The sequence below is a fragment of the Rhinatrema bivittatum genome, chromosome 3, assembly GCF_901001135.1.
Source record: "Rhinatrema bivittatum chromosome 3, aRhiBiv1.1, whole genome shotgun sequence".
In the NCBI taxonomy this organism is placed as follows: Eukaryota; Metazoa; Chordata; class Amphibia; order Gymnophiona; family Rhinatrematidae; genus Rhinatrema; species Rhinatrema bivittatum.
In genome coordinates, this window is record NC_042617.1 from 369035798 (window position 1) to 369054965 (window position 19168).

At 41.5% G+C, this 19168-nt stretch overlaps 1 protein-coding gene across 4 annotated transcripts in view; it reads left to right on the forward strand.

Annotated features, from left to right (window-relative positions):
• The window catches only part of ME1 (malic enzyme 1), an 869023-nt gene that overhangs the window by 34094 nt on the left and 815761 nt on the right, over window positions 1-19168 (forward strand). The window contains exon 1 of one of the 4 annotated variants that reach the window (XM_029595517.1): window positions 1264-1501. The exons of the other annotated variants lie outside the window; for them this stretch is intronic. Coding sequence (XP_029451377.1) covers window positions 1370-1501 — 132 coding nt within the window. The 5' untranslated portion in view covers window positions 1264-1369. Of the gene's footprint in view, window positions 1-1263; window positions 1502-19168 lie in introns of those variants that run through there. 4 annotated transcript variants of the gene reach the window in all.

The following is a 19168-nucleotide window of genomic DNA, read 5'->3' on the forward strand; positions in this document are numbered from 1 at the left end:
ATAAATACTATATACAGAAGAGGGGGCAAGGGGCCAACCTCTCTTTAATGGATATTATGCATGAAAAATTTGGAGAGTTTTGTTTACAGAGATGTGTGGTGCACAATTCTAGATCAGGCAATGGAGTTTGTAGAGGGGAAGGCTTGTAGTTCCCACGTCTTTGCAGTCCCGTTTTGTAAGCCACGGCGGGGTCATCTGCAGAACATACAGCCACTTAGGTAAAATCATCATTTTGATTAGTTGGATCCTGCCCTATCCTGCCGTTTCTTTAAGAGTTGTGCAGTGGTTTGTAGCAGTGGCCCAATATTGGCCCCATAGAAGTCTTTCAGATTATTGGGAATTTTGATGCCTAAATATTTCATGGATGTTTCCACCAATTTTAGAGGAAAGGGTCCCCGCCATGACATCCTTACCCTACTCCCCATATCTAGAGCCTCCGACTTTTCTTGATTTATCCGCAGTCCTGCAAATTTACCATATTCAGTCTGTAAGTGAAGTAAGGGGGCTAATGACGACTGTGGGGTAGTAAGAAAGATTAAGATGTCATAAGTGAAAAATGCAATTTTTGAACGTGTAAACCAATCTTCTTTTTTTTTTTTTTTAAAAGTCCTGTATCCTGCTCCAAAGCAAGAACAGGATCCACAATTATTTTATTTTTATTTTTCAATGTGGCTATACACAGTAAAAGAAATTTGAACAACTTTCATACATGACACGTATTGGCAGATCTAGGAATTCAAACAGGCATGCGATGATATGGTATATTATCATGTCCCTGTACTCCTCGTTCCTTTTTATCATTATCTGCCCTTCTGCTCTTTCTAGGTTCCTCTCCAAATTGCGCCCCCCCCCCCCCCCCCGGCCACCCCCCATCCCTCTACCCAGGTTCCTCTTAACCTACTCCGTAGGTAAGTGCCTAGGTCTCTTTGAAAATTCTCCTTTGAAACTTTAACCAAATAGCGCAAAGTAATTAGAATGCAATTCAAGTGGTCTTACATGATGATCAACAGTAGGCCATTAAAAATAAAGAAACAAAAAACAAATACTGTTTTATCAGGCTTTAAAGTGATTGAAAAGCCAGGACAAAAGTAATGAAATATACTAGAAACAATTTGCCAACTATTGAAGCAAAAACCTGCATGCTTGTAAAACATTAACGGACTAGATTTATTTGCAGTGGGCAGTGAGTTTCTGGTCTCCGCCTCCTGCTAGTGTGACCTGCAGTTGTCAGCTGTATGGGGAGACAGTTGTCTCTGAATTCTCATTTTAGCCCCAGGGAACACTGCAGCTAAACCTGCCAGCTGCTGCCATCTCATCACACCAAATTAGTGTGCTGGGTGCTTTTTCACAAGCCTATTTGTGTCCCATTATGTTCTGCAAGATGTCTCAAGGGATACAGAATGGGTCTTCTTGTCAAGGCACAGAGAAATCCAATAGGAAATCATCTGTTTCCAGCAAAGAGAGAGGCTATGATCTCACCCGAAACCCATTCCTCAATAAGGTAAAATTTAAAATGTTTTAAATTATTTCTTCAAGCATCAAAGTAGTTTAGAGCTCGGTCTGTATTGATAATTAACATGTGGGTGTTTTTGAGGTGTGTGGTATTGGTATCACGACAGTTCATTATAGGTTGAGAAGGGGTTGTGTTTGGTTGTTTCTTATGTTGTTGTTTGGAACCCCCTCAGATAAGTGAAAGTAATAGTTTGGATATATTTGCTTGATGTGCAGCACCCACTTGTTTTATAGTTCTTTGCAGGAGAGGGAGGTTAATCACAATTATAAACTGTCATTTTCTTGCAGAGATGTTGATTTATAAGCCTCACACTTTCCATAATTCAGGCACTTGTCTCACGTGATTGGGGGTCAGCACTTTCATATGTCACTGGCCACTTCCACTTTCAGAGCAGATTCCTCTTCCTGACCAGACCTTTATCCAGTGAGCCTTCCAAAACTTAGTGTTCTAAGGGACAGAGAACCAGTGATACCAGGGTTCAGATTCCATGGCACTGCCACCAAATATACCCAGATAAGTATTAAAGACTGGTCCAATTATGGAAGAGGGACAATCTCCTCCTTTCCAAAGGGGGGAGGCCCAAGCCAGCTCTGACCCTTCTAGCTGAGAGAGGATATGTTACTTTGGCCTTGTCTGTGAGAAAAAGGATTGTCTGGAGCTCAAAGTGCATGCAGCATAAATTTAGAAAGCACCTGCACTCCAAGGGCTTCCGATGGAACAGAGGTGGCACCGCACAAGGAGCTGTAAGTACAGCCAGTTGTGGTGGAGCCACCAGAGGAGCAGGAGCCTGTGGGGAAGCTGATCACACATCTAACTGAGCGACCAATCAGTCCAATACCCCCGTGACCTGGTCTAAGATGTTTTGCTGCTGCTGGATCCTTTCGGACAGGCTGGGAATGGCCTGTAGGATAGCCATCTCCACTGGGTCCATGGCTTCAGCAATTCGTAACACCCGCAAGAATGGTGGACCCTTGCTACTATGGTGCAATTGGCACAGGCTAGTGAACAAGCCCACTTGGCCCACACTGGCAGCTGGCGGAGGAGCTCTATGGTGGGACTAGCTGGAGCTTCTCCTATACCAGATGCAGTGCCCTTTGTTCATCTCAGCATGAGGCCTCTGCAGTGGAGCCTTCAATCTCAGTGGTATCAGCTAACTCAACCCCTATCTCTACTCGTAATGAGATCATTTCTCTATTGGTGGATGAACCAGTAGATTATTGAGACTGATTCCTCTCTTTGATCGATATGGTATCAGGTGATGCTGGTTCCAGATGGGTCCACTGTTGGGGAGCACATATGGGCTCTGCGCCAACTCCTGGAACACGGTCCAAGTCAGAACATCGGTTTCATAACAATTTGGAGTTCAGTTGTTTGAAATGCCCTTGAAGCCTTCTCCCCTGCTCTTTAAAGGATGACAATTTTGATTCAAATTGACAATAAAGTGGCATCTTCTACATCAGCAAACAGGGGGGTGCGGGATCCTGTATGCTTTGTCAGGATGCTCAGAAGATCTTGGAGTGGGCAATCACCCATAGTACCTTCCTGCAAACAACTTTCTGGGTGTCGTTAACATGTTAGACTGCCTTAGTCAGGTTTTCCTTCCTTATGAATGGGTCATGGATCAGTTGGTGGCAGACATTCTTTTCCATTCTTTTCTCTGTTGACCTGTTTGTCATGGAGAGCAGCAAGGTTAAGCAGTTCTGCTCCGTTCATCAAAGCAAGTTCAGGCTTGCATTGTACACCTTCCTAATCTCTTGGGCGACAGATCTACTGTACACGTTATTGCCTCTTACACTAATGATGAAGACCATGCAGAAATTACTCAAGGATAGAGCTAGTCTCATCCTCATCGGGCCAGTCTGGCCCAGACAAGTCTGGTTCTCCTATCTTATCAGGTTCAGTTTAATCTCAGATTCATCTTGTGCCAGATCTGTCTTTTTGTTGATGCAGGAGAATGGCAATCAGCCTCAGAACCTGGACATTGAGCACTCGGTAGTGTCTTCCCTAGCGCTTTCTAAAGAAATCAAGGATTTTCTGATTTCAGCATGGCGTCTATCAGAAAGGTGTACAACTTCAAATCGAGACTGTTCTTCCTGTGGTGTCATTCACCTGTATTCCAGAGGACCAACTTCAATATCTGCTTCATTTATCGTTCTCTGGCCTTAGTACTTTATTTCTGAGAGTTCATTTCAGCACTATAACTGCATATCACATGCGAGTAGAGTACAAACCTATTTCCATTCATCCATAAACTTCCAGGTTCATGAAGGGGTTATTGCATACTAATCCTCCAGTTTCAAAGACTGCTGTCCCGTGGTAGCTCAGTAGTTTTAGTGCAACTAATGAGGACTTTTGACCTGCTGGAGTCCGTTTCATTGAAGTTCCTTACATGGAAAGTGGTATTCCTTGTGGCCATAACATCGGCTAGATAAGTCTGTGAACTTCAGGCCTTTGCTTCCTTCTCACTGAATTTCCAGTTCTTCCACAGCAGGGTCGTTCTCTGCACCCATCCTAACTTTCTTCCCAAAATGGTCTCTGCTTTCACATCAAGCCATAATTCTGCCTCTATTCTTCCCAAGGCCTCATGCACACAAAAGGGAAAATGCCCTTTTGCAGTCCAATCTTTGGAAGAGAATACATCCACATTGTCAGGCCTCTTAGCTATTTGTGTCTTATGATCCTAATAGGCTGGGCATAACGGTTGTTAAGCACACCATTTCCAACTGGCTTGCAAATTGTACTGCACTATCAGGCTGATACAGTATGGTGCGCTTGGCTGAGCGCACCGTTTAGCACCCGTTTGGCAACATGTTTTCAACATGTGCCTATTATCCCTTATACTGTAAGGGGTAATAGTGCCTCGAAAACGCACGGTCAACCTCGCAAAAACTAATAGTGCTCATTACATGCAAATGCATGTTGATGAGCATATTAGTTGCCCAGGATACTGAAAGTAAAATGTGCCTGCCCAAGGCTCTCCTGCACTTTTTACAGAATCGGCCTGATTTTATGTGCTAGCTGGCTGTCGAGTTTTGACAGAGTCCTTAATCTAAGTCAAGGCTATGGCCACTTTGGTTGCTCATCTTGGAACTGCTTTATTGTCTCTTCACACCTTCATGTCCCATTTCGTATGGACAATCTTTCAAGAACTTACAGTAACTTTGGACAAGCAGTTTGTGCAGCCTGCTCTCCCAGTAGTCCACTTTCATTAGGTGAACTGGGTTGCTTATTCGGTAAGTGCTCTGTGTGCAAACCTCAGCTTGGCTAATTCAGCACTGCTTGTTGATGGAGAAAAGAAAGTTTGCTTATCATAAACTGTGTTCTCTGTAGACCAGCAGGATGAATTATCCATAGCTAATACCTGCCTACCTGCCTCCCTAGAGAGTTGACTACCTTGCTTAAGCTAAGCTATGAAAGGCTGAGGGGCTCATGAGGTGGCTATGGGGGATCTCTCACACATGCGCAATAGTGTAGAATGAGAAGTCCGATTGGTGCCATCAGATGACGTTACCCACATGTGGCTGATTTCTCCTGTTTATGGAGAACACTGTTCACGGTGAGCAAACTTGCTTATATCTAGCAGCACTGACCTGCTGATGCTGGTGGTAACTGTGGCAGCACAACAATTTTGTATCTGCTTTAGAGCTGGATATGTTTTGATCCTTACTATAATTAAAAGATGTGTAGCAGAGACTTAACTTTTCCTTTTGTCTACTACACTTAACCTTTCATTGATTACTCTCTTGCAGCAGTAACCCTGGGGAAAAGACTTTAGGATGTGAAGATATGTATGCAAGATTATATGTAGTAGACTTGAGACAAATGTCAAGTCTCTGCTGCACATCTTTTTAATTCATCTTCTTACTTGAGATGTTAGTGTTTGGGCCTGTTTTTATAACATTTTCCAATTTACTATTTCTTCTCTTGTACCACAGTTACATTTATTAATATCCCTTACAATTTTCTTCTAGCATGGCAAAACCACTGAAACTGTTCGTGTGTCATCCACCCTATCTATTCTTTTCCTTTATATTTATTTTGTGGAAGTCATAACTTCTTGTAAGCACACTGTGGTTTTAAGACTCTTCAGTTAGCCAGACCAATGGCTTAGTGATTATTCCCAGCTATGCAGAAGCTCTGGCTTTGATTCTTATACTTTGTTTATGCTCATTAGTTTGGCAGAACTTGTGGAGGTGGAATTCTGAGCCTTGGGGTAACTGAAACCCAGATCAAACAAACAATTCAGCCTGTGATACCTTTTTTTAGTGGCCCATCAAATGCTGTGGTGGTCATAATGTGATGCTTCTGTTGCAGCCAGATAGGGTTACTAACCTTCAAACTGGTCATTCTCTGTAGACTAGACCCCCACCTTTGTGGATTGTCGCTCTTATCAAGCAGGCTATTTCTAGTTGTGATACTGACTCAGGTGACAGCAGGTTGTGAAACAGCACGAGCCAAGGACTGAACTAATGCATGCTCCTAGGCACTGCCTTAATTATGGGACCTAAAAGTATGCATTAGCTCAGTCCCTGGTTCAAGCTAATTCACAACCTGTTGCCGCAATCGGGATCAGGACCATCCTGCTTCATGAGAGAGAGGAGGTCTTGGGGTGGGTAGGGGAGGGAAAAAGTCTGTGGGTAGGGTTGAAGCAGCAGTGGAGGAGAAGATGAAATGAACTTGGGACAAGTGATGGTAGGAGGTGGTTTGTGGAGGAGGAGTGGAGGTGTGGGGAGTGTTTGCTAGAAATGCCAGCAGTTGCTGACTTTTAAAGGTCCTGCTTATCTCCCTTAATCAAAACTAGTCAGGCTGACCCAGTACCGGTCCTTTGGGAACTCTGTGTCTGGGTTTAGAGGAGTCCCTGCGGGTGGGCAAATCAGCAACCCATGCAGGATCCAACAAGTGTGTGGTTTTGACCATAAATGGCTCTCTCTGATTCACACCTTTGAATCAGTTTATTTATCTGGAGAGACCAGGAGGAACCAGCAGCCCCATAAAGAGCCTCTTTGGGGAAGAAGGTTACATATGTGTTTATTTAGAGCCTGAAAATAGCCATACAAATCACTGATGTAATGACTCTGAGATACTTTTTAAAAATTGACTGTTGCATTGTCATTTTGCTCTTTATGGGACAGTTTGGTCTATCATAATAAAAGCATAAAAATATAACTTAAATAACTTTTATTAGCAGGCACAATTATTTTAATTTTTAATGTACTCTTGATCTAGCGGTTCATATGTGTCTCCCATAGAAAACAGTATAGAAGAGTCTTTATCTTCCAGTCGTTCAGAAAATGTTATCAAAAGGAAATGTGAAAAAAAAAAAGGTAAATTAAGGTAAAACAAATATTGGCAAATGCATAATGAGTAATCTGGAAAGAGAAACTCTTTGTGGATATACTTGAAATTTTACCCAGGGGGAGGTAAATCAAACTCATAGCCCCATTATAACAAATTGAGTTTTCTTTTCATTGGACATATACAACAAACCAATTGACTGTATCACCTGCAGCTGAGTACATAGAAGTAAAAGATCTCTGTATTTCAGATTTTTATCTTGATCTCTATTAATATATTTTCAGTAGTAGTGGAATTGAAATATGAATGTCAAAGCTTGATCATTTTTTAGTCTCAATAGCAGTAATTTGAATACATGCCTTTTCATTCAGCTAGCTTTACTAAAATAAATAGGAACTTGGGTCATGAAGAGTTCTTGTATTATACAAATCTTAGTTGTATTAACCAAGGGATTCTGTATAAATTTAATAATTTGTTGAAAACATCTCTGTCATATCTAAATTAAAATGTAGCTAAGATTGTATGAGCAATAAATTTGTGTCTATAAAATGGTAGATGGTGTTGCATAGTTTGTGTCCAGGTTCCTAGCTGGAAGGTGTGACCCAATCAGTGTGAGCCATAGGTGGGCACTTTATGCAGATTGGTGAGCAAGACACCAGTAGGGCAGATAGTTTTAGTTTTAACAGTGACAAGTACTACTCTGACAATTTTTTTCCATCCCCAGGCACCTGGCAGAAACAAACACGCATACAAACAAAGATAAACACAGAAACGGAAACAAATTATTCAATAAATATACACACGGTTAATGCGACTCCAACATTGCTCTAAGCTTCAGCGGCAATGAGGAAATGTGGAAAAAAGGATTTGCATTCACAAAAAAGTGGGGAGTAGCTTGCTTGTTACGGCGGTTACTACACCAAATCAAATAAGCCTGATACTTCACTTTCAATGCATATAAAGCATAGCTCTCTGCTTCAACGGCAGGGGGGAATGAAGAAACGTGGATCTATATTCAGGCAACAACCAACAAAGACTGAATTACATAGTCTGGATAAACAGATAAGCATGGGTGTAGCTTGCTTATTGCGGTGATTAATACCCCTAACTAATTTAGCTATTTCACTTAGATGCAGTTCCACACTTCTCTCTACTTAATGGCGGGGGTGGAAAGGAAATAGAATAAAAAAAGGTTACTAAGAGCCAAGAGTAACAGATAAGTATGAGAGAGAAAAAAAAAAGTGCGAAAGCTTGCTGGGCAGACTGGATGGGCTGTGTGGTCTTCTTCTGCCGTCATTTCTATGTTTCTGTTTCAAATACATGCATAAAACTTACACATGACCACAAACAATAAATTTGTATTTGAATGAGACAGTCCCCCCCCCCCCCCCTCAGTTCTCCCCTTTGTACTATGCCATTGTACGCCTAATCCAGTTAGTTTGTGTTCCTTGCACACTTTGGGGTAGATCTTAAAAACATACGCGCGCGCACTTTTGTTCGCGCCCAGGCGTGAACAAAAGTACACTGGATTTTATAAGATATGCGCGTATCTTATAAAATCCAGGGTCTGCGCGCGCAAGGGGGTGCACATTTGTGCAACCTGCGCGCGCCGAGCCCAGCGCGCGCTGCCTGTTCCCTCCGAGGCCGCTCCGATTTCGGAGCGGCCTCGGAGGGAACTTTCCTTCGCCCCCCCCCCCCTTTACCTTTGTTGGCAGATTTACGTCTGCTGAAAGCAGACGTAAATCTGCGCGCGCCAGTGGACTGTTGGCGTGCCATCACCCGACCCAGGGGCTGATCTGGAGACCCTGACCACGCCCCCGGGCCGGCACCACGCCCCTGAGCCCGCCCATGAAATGCCACGTCATTCCGCATCGCCCCCCGACACGCCCCTTTTACGAAGCCCCGGGACTTACGCGCGTCCCGGGGCTCTGCGCTCGCCGGCGGCCTATGCAAAATAGGTGCGCTGGCGCGCGTAAATCCAGCTGGATTTACGCGCGCAGGGCATTTAAAATCCACCCCTTTGTGATTTCATTAAGTTTATCCTATATTGTTAGTAAGTTATGGTTATGTTGATTGCTCTTCGCTCTGTCCTCCTAACTTCTTTCCTTTCTCTCCCTCACTCTCTCACTCCTGCCCCCCCTCATCCCGCACCTTGTTCAATGTAATTTTCCTTTCCTTGAGTTAATTGTAAACCGGCGTGATGTTTCACGAATGTCTGTATATTAAAAAGTTCATAAATAAAAAAAAATAAATTTAAACACACAAACACATCCCTGCAGATACAGATTTTTCTTACTACATATTGTTTAAAATGTACTTAACATGAATTAACCATTCAAGGAGGACAGGCCACATGTGTAAACTATCAAAATACATTAAATATACTTTGAAGTCACAATATAAATACTCCTTTGTGCACAGCTCATAGTGAGTACTCTTTGTTCTTGTGACCTTCAATTTTTCATCAGTGATACCCATCCAGGTAATCAAAACCATAACTGGACAAGGTAGCTATGGCCCTGTTCTGCCAGTTCTTCAAAAGAAAAATTGTCAATCAAGGTCTGCTTTGATTTCAGTCTCTGTAAAAATATTTCATCTACTAACTCTTACCCTCTATCTATATTCCTAATTGATTCTTAGTCTATCTTGAAGAAAACTGCTGTGATTTATGTCTTGCTCACTCAATCTGAACCTGACTGTTTTCGTATCACTGAGACATGGTCCATAGATTGATATACAACAACTGAAGCAATATTCTCCTCCTGATTATTGTGTTTCTCAGGAACACAACAGGAAAGGCAAAAGCTTGTTTGTAATTTACAAGAGATCATTTCAGGTAATTAAACATCCTGCCTCCGTGCCCGCCTCCTTTCCATATGAGCTGCTATTGTTAACTTCTAAAGCTGTTAATATATACTTATCATACTGCCTGCCTGGTATACAATCTTCACAGTATTTCCCCAATTTTTGAATTCTTAGATGTCAAAAAGCTGGCGAATTGCTTCTTGATAATATGGCAGCATGTGGATGGGAGCAAATCATAGATTCTTTGACCCATAAGGTTGGTCACATATTAGATCTAGTGTTCTTGAATTGTTCAACTGTCTCCTTGAATCATGCTAATTTATCAGTAATTAAGTTTCTTGGTCAGACCACTCACTTATTAATATTCCCTTAGGTATGGTCCCACCCCTTACAACTGGTCTGGGTGAGCAGATGGTTATCTTTAAACGAGAATATATTGACTCAGTTTTATTTAAAAAGAAGTTTCTGCCACTTCTTTCTAATAATGTTTCAGATTCCTTTGAAAATACTATTCATAAATGGCATGATTCTATCCTGTCTGTGAATGAGTTAGCACCAATTAAACTATGGAGGCTTAAATGGAGAGCTAATGCCTAATGGTTTACACAGTTACTTGTCAGAAATGCCTTTTAAGTTGCCCTGAGTCTCGATAACATAAATTGACTACTGCTGAATGTCAAAGCTAATATAAAGCGCAGTTATCGCAACATAGACAAGCCATCCATGTGGTCAAAATATTTTATAACAATAGAATCATATCATCCAGTAATCAGGACGAGAACTGTATAAAAAAACCCCCCAAAAACCTAACTCGTTCAGCTCCAGATGTTAACACTTTTCCTCAGGCAGAAGCAAAAACTGCTCTTTGTGATTTGTTTGCTATTTTACCTCCAAGCTTTCAACCTTGTGTTCTTCTTTTCTAATCACTACTGCTTCTGCTGCTGTTAATGTCATTACCAGTTCACTGAAATTTCTCATGTGGAAACCTTACAGATTATATGTTCTTTAAATTCTTCCTCTTTTCTGCTAGACCCTTGCCCTACAGTTCTGCTAAAGTGTTGTCAACGAAATTACAGCACTTATCACTTCCATTGACCATTCATCTTTAAGATCAGGTCTCTTTCCTTCCTTCTTACAGCATACTTGTGTGAAGCCCTTAACCTCCCTAGATCCCTCTGATGTCTCTAATTACCACTCTATTTTTTCTTCTCTTATTCATCGCAAAAGTTATTGAATGTATTATGCTGAGACAGCTATCCCAATTTTTCAACAATTCAATTTTGGACCAACATCAATTTGGCTTCTGTAAACTTCATAGTACTGAGACAGTCCTCTCCCTCCTTGAAACCATTGGGATAGCAGTTTGGCACTGGCATGATGGCTCTTTTTTCACTGGTTATGTTAAGCAGGTTAGAATTGATCATTTCACTTCTTCTTGACATGTAGTCAACTTGGGCGTACCGCAAGGCTCCTCTCTTTCTGCTGCTCTTACTCCGCTGTTCCAATTATTGACTGAATTGGGCTTATCCTACAAATTGTATGCCTACGACATACAATTTTGTTGTCCTTTAAGGTATTTCTGGTCAACATCCATTGTTTGCTTTACTATGTCTGAGCACTATCTGGCATTGGCTTCACTATAACAAACTCTTTCAGTATAATGAAGACCGAGGTTCTCATTCTTGGCCATCCACCCAGTATTCCACTCCTCCTTCTCTTAAGTTTGGGCATACTATTACTCTATCCCAGATTGTATGCGATTTAGGAGTAACAATTGATCCTAAACTTTCAGTGGTACTCAGATTAAATCTGTGGTAAAGAGATCTTTTATAAAACTAAATCTCTTATGACATCTAAAACCTTGGTATGTGGAGTGGACTCACTATAGCAAGTGGACACACCCCGAGACAGAACTAACTGGAGCTTTGCTTTTACCAACTGTCTTCCTGGCACATTGGGTTCTGACAGCCTGCAGGGATTAGGTGGGTCCCTGGGGTCAGAGAAGAAGCAAATGTCTGAGTCCAAGCAATGGTCAGGGCTGGCAGCAGGTGGTGTAATCTAGTAGGTAGGCTGAGGGTCGAGGTGGGTGGACAGTATAATCGGTAGACGGGCCAGGGATCAAGGCAGGTGTCAGCGATCAATGGGTCCAAGCAGGGGGTTAGATCTAGGCAGTAGTCTGGAAAGGTCAAGTCCAAGCCTAGGTCAGAATTAAGGTGAGCAAGCCAATGGGAAACAAAAGAGCAGAGAACAAGGCAGACAAGTCAGGGGAATGAATAAGATATGGACAGGCCAAGGCCGAACAAGGAAGGGAACAGGCAAGCCAGAAGCAGACAAGGCGAGACAGAAAACAGCAACATGCACTGGAAGAAGAAAGCACAAGAGGACTGTTGCTGAGGTAGTGTGAAGGAGTCTGGAGAACCCTTAATTGCAAGAGTGTCGGTGATTTCATCAAAAGGTGCTGAGGATAGGATTCTGCTCGCGTGCCCTTTAAGGCTAGGTACTTCGGCTGTGTGCGCATCTAAGTGCAGTTTGGGGGAGTGGTGATTGGCGAAGTCTTACGCTACACTGAGCGGCACAGGTTCTTCGAGGTGGCATCTTCGCCACGGGACTGATCTGCTGGAGTCAGAGGTGAGTAAAGTGGCTTGTGGGGCTATTCTGCAAGTTGCTGAGCACAGCAAACCGGGTTCTAGCGATGCCCCCAATGCACGAGGACCATGTTTATCATGGATCCCCATGATAAATGTGTCATCTGCCTAGGGGCATTGCTTAATGTCTGGGGTTGCCACAAGTGTGCACAAATGATCCACGAAGGATGCCAGTTCCATCTGGAGATCATGGAACATCTCTTTGAGGACACAGAGGATGGCACCACCTTTCCTCGAGTTGCTACTTGACTCCTTGCAGGCGCTTGTTGGTACTCTGACACTGGCACTGATATTGGCTCCTGCTGCAGTACCAATGCCCAGAGGGGCATTGGAATCGGTGCCAACCATCCTTATGGTCCTCCCCAATTCCTTGGAAGGGGAAACTCCCCAGGGGGAGGGAGATAGGGCCTAGACCCCAAAGCCTCCCCATCAGCCAGCTGCCCTGTTATCTCTGGCTGAGGACTGAGCTCTCCACCCCTGCTAACCATAGTGGGGAGGAATCCAAGTAGTATTGGGGATGTTGAGGTTTTGATGGTGGCTCGATGATGAGGCATCAGATGGTCTTCCCTCCGATCCCTCTCCTCTAGTTGACAGAAGGAAGTCCCCTCCAGAGGACCTCTCTTCTCCAGGATTTGTTCAGTTGATGGCGGAGGCCATCCTATTTATTTTGGAGATGGAGGAAGATACTAGGCACAAAATGCTGGATATCTTCCAGTATGTGGAGCTTCCTAAGGCAGTCCCAGTGCACAAGTTCCTTCAGGAGTTGCTGTTGATGATGTGGGAGAATCTTTTCTCAGTGGCTCCCATTAACAAGAAGGCGGATCCCATATACCTTGTCCAGAAGGCTCATGGATTTGAGAAGCATCAACTTCCACACCAATCTGTGATGGTCAAATCCTCTCTCAAGAAGGCCAAGCATTCTATAACCCACTCCTTAGGCCCACCGGGGAGGGATCCTAGGGCCATGGATACTTTTGGGAAGAAAGTGTTTCAGGGTGCTATGCTCATTGCCTACATAGCGCCCTACCAGCTCTTCGTGGGCCAGTACATGTGAAATATCCTGGAGCAGGTGCAGGAGGTGGCTGTGTAGCTTCATGTGAAGCATCAAGACACCCTCCAGTCATTGGTGAACAAGGGCATGGAGTGTGGAAAACAGAGTTAGATTGACTTAGTGTTTTCAAAGCAGCATAGAGTTTCTGCTGTTTGGAATCGGGACCCATAGATTCATTTGGCTGCCAGCCTCTGATCTCCTCTTGGAAGTGCAGGATCGACTAACTGATGTATCATGCACCAGAGAAAATCTCTTTGGAAATAGAGTAATGGTTGCAGTAGTACAGATCCATGATCATTGTGAAATTGAATTTCCACGGCCATTCCAGACCTGATCACCTCCTCCAGGAGGTTCCCAAGATATGGGCAGAAGTCTTTGTTCCACCTGAGGAGATACTATCATCCACTCTTTCCCATCAGCAGCAGGGCCAACGCAGCCTTCCCAGGCAGCAGAGGAGGCCTAAGCCCCAGACAGCATCCTAGTCAACTTTGGGGATGGGGTTTTGACTGAATTGGAGAGAGCATGTTATAAAGTCATAGTGGACAGAGGGCAATTGACATACATTGCTGTTGCTCGGATAGAAATGACTGAAACAATTTAAATACAATCTCCTGAAATTCCTGCTTAAGCCAAACAGGAGAGCAGAATGGCATGGTTCAGCATAGAAAAGGCTGCAGTTACATCTAATAAAACTATTACACAACTTGCCTCCTGATCAAAACTTATGGCATCTATGCTTGTCAGTGTAAGGGTCTCTCTACTAAAATAAATAAATAAATTTTCTAAAACCAAATTAATAGTAGTATAAAGCTTCATTCTCATCTAGAAACTTGTTCAACTGGCTTAAAACTACATTGTGATTTTTGCTAAAAAGAGGACTGTTGATATCTAATGGATCCAGGGAGAGTTTTATCCGTAAAGGCTTTGCTGATGCTTTTTTTAGGCTACTCGGCATGCATCCCTCAGAGTGATAAATTCACACCCTTTCTTATGTATTCTGCCTAATCTTGTCATAAAGCTTTATTTATGACTGGTAGGCATATGGTCAATGCATATGGGGTAGGATTAAGTCTAAATAAAATTCACACGCTCTTCCTTTGTTACCGAAGAGAAACAGTCCCAACCTCATGACTTGGGGATATCCTTTATTGATCTTGAAATAATCAGGCATTGGAAGATCAGTATTCTACTTTTACGTGTGTAAATCTTTTTGAAAATTACTCCATCATTCTAAAAATAACATGTATTTCTTCTAAAGTATGCAGGTATTATCTTCGGATTATGAGGCGGCTGCACTGCTCACTGTGCTAAGAAGGCAGGTACATGCATAGGCACATCACTTAATTTTCATAACTTTTAGATAGATTTGATGGGAGAGCGTGGGATTTGAACATGTCTCAGGAGATTGCTTAACTTGAATTGCAAGGTGAATTCCAGCAGAAATACAAAGCACTTTGTGTAGATGACGTTGCATAGGATATTTAAGTTAAGACTACATTTTTGGCTTCATCAAACTATCTGTCCTAGTCATGCACCTTTGTTTTTGTCCTGCCTGTTTCCTTCTGCTCCTTTGAGTTTCCAGCTCATTTGAAACTAGCCTTTATCAGGATGAGACATGAACCTTTTTTGGCATCTGCCATTTTTAACTCTTTCCTTTCCCATCTAGCCTAAATTCTGTAGCAAAAGCCTTTGGCCAGGTTTTACAGTCTGCAGCTGTGTCCAGAACCTGGTGTGTGTATACTTTGTTTGGTAAGAAGATGTCCTAGGGCCTATAAATGCTGTTTCTGCAGTGTCCTGAGCCTTGGCCAGCCCAAAGAGCCGAGGCTAGACTCTGGCATTGCACCAGAATCTTCTGCATTGTACCACACAGCTAGTCATATTCTTTGCTATCACTTTATTAACATTGACTTCTAAACTTTACTACAGCACTTAAAGCCAATTTCAATATCTTTTATACACACTCTCGCAGCAGAAGTCTCTCAAAGTACTTCATTTCTCTTGTATACATATTCCCACTTTTTTAATCTATAAAGGAACATAAAGCTGTCAAAACCTTTTTAGCTGCTTAAACATAAAGAAGTCAGTATTAAAAACAAAACATTTAAATGGATAATTTGGCTTTACATGGATAACTTGGATAACCTGGAATTTGATAACTGATGAGTTAGATGGATAAGTTGTGAGTTATCCATCTAAATAGCTTTGAATATTGAGCTGAAAATAGTCTGCAAGAAACAAAAACACTCTCTTTAAAAAAACAACAAAAAAAACAAAACAAACCCCCCCATATATATGCATATATATGTGTATGTGTATATATCTGTTCCCAAAAAGATTGTATTTTGCCTTTAATAATATTGTGCAGAACTAACAGTTCCAAATGTTTCCAGAAGTACCTTTTTAAAGTAGCTTTGCAAAAAAGGCTATACTTACTCTATTCTGGGCAATGTTTACAAAATTCCCTATACTTTACAGTCATGTTACTTATTCATTAAATAGAGAATGAAAATTGGACTTCAAACAGCATTTCACCATAGCCAGTCTACAAATTGGCTGTGCTCTGGCTGACCTGTGATTCTAGGAAATCCTTTGTAGTATACTTGGCCCCACATAGAAAAGGGAAGAAACTAACATTTCCTCGTTGCACTGGCTGCGGATCTTGAAGATATGGTAGATATTTGTTAAAATAATGAAAATGTTGTATTTACCTCCTTTGGCAGAATTTCTCAATCCAGTTCTCAGGAGAGCCCTAGCTGAGATATTGTGTTTTCAGGTACATTGGCATATACTGGGTCACTATATATATATATATATATATATATCGCATTGCTGTTCAGTTCTTGTGCTGTGCAATTGTATGATACAGCCATACAAAGCAACTAAACAGTACTGACTTTGAAATGGACCTTTAAGGGTGTGATATCGAAAATGGAACTTAGCCTGATAACTACTTCTTATCTCGCTAAATGGCACTGCTGAATATCTGGCTATGTTCAACAGGTGCCACTTAACTCAGGCACAGGGAAAGGGTGGGATTGGGGAGGAGTTGAATTGGCCAGATGAGTTAACAGGCTAACTTGATATCAAGAATTAGCTGGCTGAATTATCCAGCCAACTTTTGGTCTGGCCATAGTGCTGTTCTAAAGTTGGCTGGTTTAACTTATCCAGCTAACTTTAAGATATCCAGGTATATTCAATGATGTGGCTGCACCACTGATTATACAACACTAGTTAGCTGGATAAGTTTACTGGCTAGCAGAGCTACGCCATGGCTGAATATAGACCTCAAGATGACTACTTCAAAATGTCTGTTTTGAGAATTGTTCATGACTTCTAGATCTAGACAATCATCGTAGGACGAATGTGATGTTTGCAACAAACACTGTGGTAATGCATGGGTTCATACATGGTGGATCCCGGTTTAATATGGATTAAATCAGAGCAAATAAAAGGTTTGTTTTTTGCATATGTCTTTTTATTAACACGTCTTTGTTATAGGAAACAACATTACAACAGAATTCGAAATCCAAAGGCATATCTGAACGAGTCCTAATCTGAAAAACAATTTAACAGTGACTGACAAGTATCACATTTCCTTCACACTAATTTTTCCCCTACTTCTCCCTATTCTCGATCCTCCCTCCCTTCTGCCCCCATGATCAGCCGAGGTTCTTGCAGCTTCATTATACCTACTATGGCACAGAATACATCCATCAACATCTTTATATACTCTGTCCTATAAAATCATAACCCATTCTGGGTTTTTTTCCTTAGCACTACGAATTAGCTCATTACTGTTTGTTTAGGACATTTCAAGGACACTAGGTCTTAAAGGTGTCCTTGAAATTTATATTGACCAATATGCAGGATATATTCTTCCTTCCTTTCTTTGGTCCATCCCCAGTTTTCACTCCAAATTCACAAGTAAGGAAAGAGACACTAGGTAGAAAACTTTGGACATATGCCCCCCGTACTTTCCAGAAATATCTGGAAGGTGATATTTTGGGGAATTTTTCCCATGATCTATATTCTAACCAAAACAGTTCAGTTAATTCTGCCATCCACAGCACCTTAGAAGGTGCTTCTGGAGCTAGCCATTTAACCAAGATACATTTTTTTTAGCAATGCAGAAACCTTTGATCGTGAACAGGTGGTCATACTTAGATCACTTGAGTCTTTGGTTTTACTGACAATTATCAGAACTCGGACAGTGACAGAACCTCAATCTTAAGAATAGTCTTCACATGATATACTACTTGCTCTAAAAGAAATCTCTGATAAATACACATTCCCACATACAGAGAAACAGGGTAGCTTTGCTTTCACTGCATTTCAGTTATAATTTTTACTGATACCCATTTGGAATGCTCAATAGGGGAATATCACTATTCTGTGGATCACTTTTTAATTGTTCTCTCAAAGGAACTGATAAAATCGCTTTGCTCATCCCCATCATGCTATCATACATATCATCTTCAATGGGAGCTGTCACCTCTCCAAATACAAAATTCTCTTAACATATAATCCCACGATTAAAGTAATCTGTATTGAAACACGTGGTATTTAGAAACTTAGACAAATTACAACGCTGTGTATGACAATGTTTTCATATATTCAAAATATGAGTTTAAGGACCGTCATATCACCCACAGTGCTCACAAGTTAAACTTGTATTTCATGCACTTCATTGGGGTCACTTTTAATCATTGGTCCGAGTAGCTAGCATCCAAAACGTCAAAGTTCAATTTTTGTTTTTTTGTATAATTTTTTGCTATATATTAAAAGGTATCAACTTCCCTTATTCGTAGCTGTCAGGGTCACTCGTCCGCTTAAAACTCTAAGCGGGGAAATGGCGTCGGGTTCGAAAAATTGACGGACCTGCAGCATCGCTCAAGTTTCTTGCATGAATTGGCACCGCTTAAAGATCTGCCTGTATCCCCGTCAATGAATCAAGAGGGGAGTGCTGGATCAGGAGAGTCTAAACAGATGTCTCTGAAGCAGCCTGTGTTGTGAAACGTGTGCGTCGGACGAGTGACCCCGACAGCTACGAATAAGGGAAGTTGATACCTTTTAATATATAGCAAAAAATTATACAAAAAAACAAAAATTGAACTTTGACGTTTTGGATGCTAGCTACTCGGACCAATGATTAAAAGTGACCCCAATGAAGTGCATGAAATACAAGTTTAACTTGTGAGCACTGTGGGTGATATGACGGTCCTTAAACTCATATTTTGAATATATGAAAACATTGTCATACACAGCGTTGTAATTTGTCTAAGTTTCTAAATACCACGTGTTTCAATATATATAGCTGTCACCTCTCCCCCATGTCTGCCAATGATTTCAATGTATGATATATACTAACAATGTAAATATATGTTATATTTGTTCCCTTGATATATTCATATGTTTCTGAAAGCCTTTAGAATTAATATTAGAAGTATTATTAGTATTAGAAGAGCTTAAAAGAAAATGTAACTTGCTAACTGTCTATATGCAAAGTGATCTTTATCTGTAAATCCCAGTTTTTCCTTACAGTGCTCAAAGGAGAACATAATTGCATTTTGACTATCAAAAAATATATTGCACCATATCTATTTTATTAATGCTTAACTTTTGAAATATTTTGTTATGATCCCCTGGGGAAAAATCAAATTGCCTCTAATTGGCAACTATAATGATACCTCCCATGAAAGTGATAATTGCTTCACAAAATGCTAAGCATATCTCATAGAGAACACTAAAGTTCTCTATGAGATAGTTATTGTGTTGGTTTGTAAAGGTTTAATAGTTACATCAATTTTTTAATTGTATGTTATACATTATTGGATGGTCCACAGTCTGTACAGTCTGTTT